Source organism: Sinocyclocheilus rhinocerous, unplaced genomic scaffold (assembly GCF_001515625.1).
Source record: "Sinocyclocheilus rhinocerous isolate Xijiao unplaced genomic scaffold, SAMN03320098_v1.1 scaffold13241, whole genome shotgun sequence".
Classification (NCBI taxonomy): Eukaryota; Metazoa; Chordata; class Actinopteri; order Cypriniformes; family Cyprinidae; genus Sinocyclocheilus; species Sinocyclocheilus rhinocerous.
In genome coordinates, this window is record NW_015632631.1 from 2933 (window position 1) to 11327 (window position 8395).

At 34.4% G+C, this 8395-nt stretch overlaps 1 protein-coding gene across 1 annotated transcript in view; it reads right to left on the minus strand.

The window, feature by feature from the left end:
- Nucleotides 1-8272, minus strand: part of LOC107742675 (NACHT, LRR and PYD domains-containing protein 4E-like) — a gene marked incomplete at its 3' end in the record, with an annotated part of 10297 nt that extends 2025 nt beyond the window's left edge. The window contains exons 1-6 of the mRNA XM_016555720.1: nt 8253-8272; nt 5920-6024; nt 4133-4237; nt 3332-3436; nt 2866-2967; nt 801-879 (exon numbers count right to left, since the gene is read on the minus strand). Coding sequence (XP_016411206.1) covers nt 801-879; nt 2866-2967; nt 3332-3436; nt 4133-4237; nt 5920-6024; nt 8253-8272 — 516 coding nt within the window. The remainder of the gene's footprint in view (nt 1-800; nt 880-2865; nt 2968-3331; nt 3437-4132; nt 4238-5919; nt 6025-8252) is intronic.
- Between the last annotated feature and the right edge of the window lie 123 nt (nt 8273-8395).

Consider the following 8395-nt stretch of genomic DNA (forward strand, 5'->3'; position numbering starts at 1 on the left):
TAATATATAAACATAACATATTTTTCTTAAATATATACAGTATACATATATATATATATATATATTAGGGATCCACCGAAATTAACATTCTGGGCCAAAACCAAAAATTCTAGATGCACTTGGCCGAAAACCAAAACTGAAAATGCTTTGTAATAATTATTTACTATTTTATTAAATAATATAAAGTAATTTTGTAAGATTTTTAATTTTACTTAATAATTTGAATGATACTGAATTTAAAAAACACAAGCCAATAAAATAACCACACTTTTACTGAAAATAACACAATAAAATTGGACAGAAAATATAATAATATTAAATATCAATATATTACTTTTATTTAGTTTTCTGCAACATAATCAGATATAACTTTTTTAACTAATTATCCAAATAATGTATAGTCCTACAAAGCTATTATTATCAGAGCATGTGAGCAGTTCACAGCGGGAGCAGATCAATGGATGAGAGGGTAGCGTCATTTTACAAGTGTTGCCCAGTACAGCTCTACTACAGCATGTTACAGCACAGTAGCGCTACTGTAAACAGGAACATACTACATAGAAATTTCTTATCGGCGCGTTATTTGAGCGGACTTTGCTTTTCCGGCGATCATGAATGAGCGGTGCACGAGCAGAATGCACATTCATAGAGCGGAATATTGAGCGGAGCATCACACCGTGCAGTGATGACAGCTAGAGGAGAGTGAAACCTGCGCGCTGAACACTGCCGGGCGGTGCGGTGCAGTCAAAGTCTCTTTAAGACAAGTCATATATATAAACTTTCAACATATTTTCACCTACCTGGAAGATCCAGAGAAGATTTTCTCTGAAATTCTTGATAAAGCGGTAATTCTGGAAGTCTGATTTCTCATACTGAACCCTGTTAGCAAAATTAATTTGGTCAGTGTTCATAGTAAATGAAATAAAATAGGACATTTCCGATATTAGAGAAATCCGTTAGAAACACATTTTTTTTTGCAAACAAATCCAGGATATGCTGATAAGAAGCTTCAAATGTACAGAATATCATTCTAATCATCAGTGTAATCAATTGTTTTTATTTCATTTATTTTATTTAATAAAAACACACACAAATATCCTTTCATTTAATGTTTGAAAAAAAAAAAAAACCTGACTAAACACATCACACATTAATATAAGACAGTCATAGCCAAAGCCAATTTTATTACACAACTCACATTACAAAACAAACGTTGTCTTCTAAAGAACACATGTATTCCTCTTGAACCTTTTGGTTTATGTGATGCAAAGTATTTTAACACTTATGTGCTAAATATGCTTTAAAAGGTACAGTGTACACCATTTCAAAAGCTAGGTAACATGTAGGGCTGCTTGATTATGACAAAAATCATAATCACGATTATTTTGGTCAATATTGTAATCATGATTATTTAACATGATTATGAGTGGGCCATATGACCAAAACTTTATATGAATGATTTATTTAAAGTTAGCGATATATCAAATATACATTTTCTGTAAATAAGTTTACTATGACATCTACATTTTAGAGACTAGCGAAATGTCACAATTCTCAATACCACAGCAGAATACTGGGGTAACTAATATTAGTAAAAAAAACAAACAAACAAAAAAGTCCTCAAAATTATTGAAAATAATTAAACTGTCAGTAATAAAAAAGCAAAGGTCACATACCATAGAATAAAAAAAAGATACAAATGAAGCAAACTGTGCTTTAAGTTGTTTTTTAATGCAAGTCTAAAGTATTCAGTTAACAGCCTACTACAGAAATTGAATAATCTAATGTAAAATAAAACAGCATAGTCTTCACTGTAAGAATTAAACTTCCTAAAAAGTCCTTCAGTCAAGAGCAGAGAGTGATTTTGTATTTCTTTTGTTGTTTGATTAATATTCAGCACAGTCGGCAACAGGAGCATAGCCCACTGTCACTTTATAAGCCACACTTATCCAATTTACTGTTACACACATATTTTCATTCTCAGCTGTTTACGTTCATTTATTACATAACCGAATAATCACTAAGCGCCACATTTTGACACATTTTTGCGTGCATTTGACCGTTTAGGCGCGCACCTTGAGCTAAAAGATTACTTTACATGTCCGTGTTCTATTTCGTCTCTGAGTGCATGCACAGAAATCCTCCTGAGGAACAACACAAGTTCTCTTTGGTGCTTTTAAAAACATGAATAAATCTAATCAACTTTAATAAATCAAGCACGTCCCATTTTGCAAATGTCACGTTACATGATTTTACAGATTTGCACGTGAAATTTGGCTTTTATGGAGGAGCGAAAGCGCACCACTGGAAAGGGGGTGGAATGGGGCGCAATAATCGTTTTATCTCGGTTACTGTATTTTCATAATCGTTGGAGGCCAAAATCGAAATCAAAACTGTATTTCGATTAATTGCACAGCCCTAGTAACATTTAGAGATTTAGTCAGCCTCTGGCAAAAATTTATTATGCACTTTGGTATAGTTGATTTTTTATGTTGTAAATTAAACTAAAAGAAGAATTCTGGTATCTAAAAGATGTGTTTGTGTTCTCACCTGTTGAGAAGAAATGCTGCCAGTTCCACGTCACTCTTCAGTCCCTTCTGATCTTTTAGAGCTTCCCATCGTGTAAATTCTGCACCTATATTTACTGTGGTCGTCTGTCCTTTGTTACTAAATCACACAAAACAACAAATCATATGGAAACTATCAGGCTCACAGCTGTGTTTATCATTTGGGCAAACAATCATCAAACCTGCAGGCTACTTCAACCCAGCATTAATCAGTTCAGAAAAAGTGTTCACTGGAAATTAAGTTTCATGATAGTGACAGCATACATGTGACCAGCAACAAGAAACACATGATAAATACCTTTTCACAGTTGCTGTTTTTTCACTGAATTTTGGTGGTTCACCTTTTGAACGGTCACTCTTCATTGACACTAAGCTGGATACATGTGAGCCTGATCTTACACTGATGAAAAAGACCAGAAAGAAATAAACACTTTACTACAAGAGGTTCCTCTGTTACTGATATCCGCACATGCTTTCGCTAGTCCTCCTCAGAAATGTTAATTTACAAAGTGCAAAAGTTAATGGTCATTCTAGTTCAGTGGCTCAAATTTACCAATTTCTTTTAGAGACGTATAGATTTGAAAATAAACATGTTGGTAATTTCACACATTTGATGAATCTAACTAAACAGAAAATATATAAAGTTTTACAATAACAAGAGAGTCACCAGCATTTCTTCTATTCTCAGGAACTTTAAACTATTACCTAGTAGTAGTATCATGATACCAAAATATCAGTAAAAACTTTTTTAAGGTAAGAAATACCTTCTGTTAGATGATGGTGTTTTCTCACTGAATTTCGGTGGTTCACCTTTTGAACGGTCACTCTTCACAGACACAGAGCTGAACACATGTGAGCCTGATATTACACTAATGACACAGAGAACAGAGAGAGAAAAAAACACTATCAATAATGTAATCAATAATGAAAATAATCTATTAATTGTGTCGACAGAAAACATCCACCAGTCATGTAAATTTACAGTAGTGAATAATGCATTTCAATGGACAAAACACATTACATACAGGAGGACACAAAGTGAGCTGCTGCAGAAGAATATAATTACTATGTTCAGATGAGGGCATGTTCCTTAAACCAGTTAACACTTGTGCTTTTGTTTTGATTTATTATCACTTTTAGATTAATTTATTTACATTTTTGCTTTAAGATTGTAAACATTACATTTAACCCTTTTTTGCACATATACTATACATAGTGTAGTCTACATAGATACACATAAAATTGTCGGAGAGCCATGTGACTATTTGACCATGGGAAAAAGTAGGAGAAAGTTTGTATACAACATTAATGAAAATTAATGAGAAAAAAAATATGGAAAAAGTCTTCTTCATGTTTAATCTATCTACTATTCATATTGTATATTAGTCCATTCCTGTGGTACAATTTTGCATCTAAAGTACCTAATACAGACAGTGATGGACAAAAGCATCATGATTTAATCAATGCACATCAAAGTCAAACATATTTACATTACAGTTGTGTCACACACAGCACAATGGAGAATTTAGCTAATGTTACACTGTAATGCAAAACACATGAAATACCTTTTGGTAGGTGATGGTGTTTTCTCACTGAAGTTTGGTCCATCACCTTTTGACTGGTCACTCTTCAGAGACACAGAGCTGAACACTTGTGAGACTGATCTTACACTAATGACACACACAGAGAGAGAGAGAGAGAGAGAGAGAGAGAGAGCGAGAGAGAGAGACATTTTATTAGAAGGAGGTTCTTCAGTCACATTTGAAGGTATGTAAAGGGGTGATGACATGATAAACCAAATTTCCCTTGATCTTTTGATACAGATGAGGACTTTGTATGCTAAATACATACTGCAAGTTTCATAACTTAAAATGTCCTAATCATCAATAAAAAAGGATTTATGTAATAACCCCCAGAAAATGGCTCGTTTTGGACCCTATGGGACAAGGTGACGTCAGCTGGGCCCAGTCGTTTGCATAAACTCTGCCTCCTGAGCAACACATCGACATAGGCCTAGCCCACTGGCATTCAGCAGTTAACGGCTGACACTTGATCACGCTGAATGCGAGTGTCGTGTCGCGTCAAAAACAAATAGAAACTACAATAACTGCTGCTATCTTGTCTACACTGGACTGGATACAGTATACAGACGCGTGTTCACTTTCTGACACAGTCCACGTGCATGAGTTTGTCATCTGTTGGACAAATGGAGCGAAAGAACGTTCACTTTGACGCATTTGGTTTAAACAGCTTGTTCGCGGCTTTGTACAGATATCAGAAGGATCCCAGCATAAGGAACAAGTGGATAGTTTATTTTTAATGGCATCCCGGATCGTGAGTTCACAAAGAAACATCTGTTGAAAGATGAAGTGGTACTAGATCTGACTGCAGCTGCATCACAAGTAAATGATTTCATAATGCTTTGTCTGGAAATGTCCATTTTATTTTGATCATGCTGTCAAAACACTCAAAGCATGCAATAGCGAGGGGGTGTTGATACTGTTTCCCATGCAATGACGTTAACCAATCATAAGAGTGGTGGATTACTGGCTGAAGCCTTAAAGGACCGCCCCTTAAAAACAGCCTGTTTCTGAGAGAGGTTCAGAATGAGGGTTGAAAATAATCATTTTTCCACATATTTATTTGGTTTTTTTGTGCAACAAACTTTATTAACATTATAAGTAAACCTCAAGGAACATTAAATAAAATAATGAAATAATCCATGTCATGACCTCTTTAATCTCAATCTCATATGAAGGTAGAAGACTGTTAGCATCCATTTATTTTAACTGTAGGAGAATCTGTAAGATCTCGTACAGTAAGAGATCTCTTGTAAGAGTAAATTTCCCTCTTTATTAAGAGTCTCTGACACAAATGCAATTCATCCACATCATGAGTGTAACAGGTCTTTGCAGCTCATTGACATAACATGAACACCACAAATAAGTATAACAAAGTTATTCAAGATATTTTTGCATTACAGAGTACAAATGCAAACAGCTGTGCATTTATTTGCACTTTGAATTTTAGCTGCTACAGGATGTGTGTGTATTTGTGAAATATAAGGTCAGCTTACAAAAGCATGCATAATATTTTTGTTCATTTTGTTGTGTGTAATAGTGAATTGCAGTGTGCATCTGACACTTGAGAGTGAAATTGTGAATTCAAAGTGTCTGAACTGTGGCGAGAACTAACCAGTGCTAAAAAGGTGGGACTCATGAGGTTTAAAAAAAAAAAGCAGCTTACAAGACAAGACATAGTTTTCAGTGATTTGTGGTTTCAGTCAGACTCTCACATGTAACAGCTGAGAAATTAGCTAATGCAACGGTGTAATATAGAATGTGTGAAATACCTTTTTGTAGTTGATGTTTTTTTCTCTCTTAAGTTTGGTCCGTCACCTTTTGACTGGTCACTCTTCACAGACACATAGCTGAGAACATCTGAGCGTGACCTTTCTCTAATGACACAAAGAACAGAGACAGAAAAGAAAACATTTTACTACAAGTAGATTCTTTGGTCTCATTTGAAGGTATTTTAGTGTAATTAATTCCAGTATAGCCCTGCATTTGTTATTATCATGAATGTGAATGGATGGATATACAGGAGTTGGACAAAATAATAAGAATCCATTATTATAGGGATTAATAAAATTTTGTAGGCAACAGTTAAAAAAACAAAACCAAAAAAAAAAATGAATATAATTTTTTATTGTTTATATTCTCTAGTCTCTTTATCAGTGTAATATAAGTTGTAACACTCTTTAGCTGGATGAGTTGTCAGACTTCCAAAGAATAGACCAATCATGGGAGCACATTTAGCAAGAGCATCGGTAACCTCAACAGCCCAGGTTTTGACCATGACTGTGTACATAAAACATGGCAAGACTTCATTAGTCAAGAAGACCAGTGGGAGAAATGTGAAAATGAATGATAGGAACCATCAAACACTACAAAGGATTGTGTCCAAACAACACAGGCTCTGTAAGGTGAATATTGAGGTTTGCTGTCACTTTTCTACAGTAGTCCTGTTTCAAAAAACTGACCACAGAGAACTTCACAAATCCATGAAAGAGCTGCAACTGCTAAAGCTTTAATCACAGACACCAATGTTAAAATGTGGAAAAGACGGAGTCATGATCGTAAAACCTGGACATTTTGTACCCTCCTCCAACATCTCTGAAGCAACTGGCAGATGTTTTTAAACAACATTCAACTGGAGACTATTCAAAATTTGCATGAATCTATTCTAAGAAGTTTGGAAGATGTGTTAAAGGCAAATGGTGGTAAAACACCTTAGTAAAGAAATGCCTATTTCCCAGATTTTCACATTATTTTATATATAATCCTGTATATATGTTTGGTTGCAAGGTCTCTTACATGTTGAATTTATGCATTAACCCTAGTGGATTCCTGTGCTATTGTATTGTTGGAAAGAAACTCCAGACAGAGTTTATGAAACTCTATATTTACTATATATTTACTACTGGACATTTCTGTGACTGATATCTACACATGCTCTCTCTAGTCCTCCACAGAATTCACACTTGCTTGATTTGAAAGCACCAGTCGTTCCAGTTTACTGACTTTTATGGTTGCTCCAGTTTATTCAAATATTTGTTTTATATAGTGGTGGACGAAGTACACAAATCAAATACTTGAGTAAAAGTACAGATACCATCAAAATGTAACTCCAGTAAAGGTATTAAGTAGCCCTTTTCACTCGAGTGAAAGTACAAAAGTAATGTACTTAAGTATTAAATGTGAAAATCACTGATCACTAAATTTGCAATTTTAACATATATTTTTATGTTTAATAATTTTATATTATATATTTTATAAAGGGCTTTCAATAGATTCAAATATTTTTTTATCGGATTAACTAAATCAAATCAACATTTGGTGTGACCACCATTTGCATTTAAAACATTTATAGGTACATTTGCGTATAGGTAAATCATCGCTCTCGCTCTTATTCAAGGTAAATCATCACCACTTCCATCCCCTACATGTGTTTTGTTGAACTAATGGCTAAAATGCACGTGCAGGTTACTTTAATAAAGCCCAATGATTTCCTCGGATGAGGAAAACACAGATGGAATCACAGAATCCAGTTATAAAAATTGAATTAAAAAATTGTAATTAAAAAAATCGAATATAACGCGGAATGTCACGGAATTTGCCAAATTTTTGACAAATAAATTGAAAGTAGGTCAGTATATTTAAATCATATTGTGATATGGACTAAAGTCTGTGAATATTAAGCCACAAAAAGACTATTTAAAAATGAATCCTGCACGTTCTGCATGTTTCTGTTTGAATGAATGGCGCAGATGTGAAGTTTCGTTTACTACACATACTAAAAAGCACGACACTCACAATGTTTTCTGCTTCAGCCGTCTCACTAAATGAGGATGTGAATACTGTACATGAACAGAGCTGCTCCGAGAGTCACTTTATGAGCATTTGACCATTTCATTTTAGAAAAACTGTTGTCATATTATATACACACAAATAAAACTCTTCATGGCAACCCGTCAAGATAAAAGTCTGTTAAAACTTTAAGAAATTGTGACAGAAACATATTAATTTTGTACAGCAGAATGTTCATAGGTCCCTACTTTACTTCCTGAACAAGTGCAGATATGAGTACGAATTGCCACAGTTCCAGTGTAACTGAGCCTCCTACATGCTCGGGTTCTGTACCATCGTGGATTTTTTCATGCAAACTGATCTGTTTCAAAACAGATTTTCAATGTGAACTCGTCTGCAGTGTTAAAGGTTTACTTCACCCAAAAATGAAAATTAGGCTGCGTTTTACTCACCCCCGAT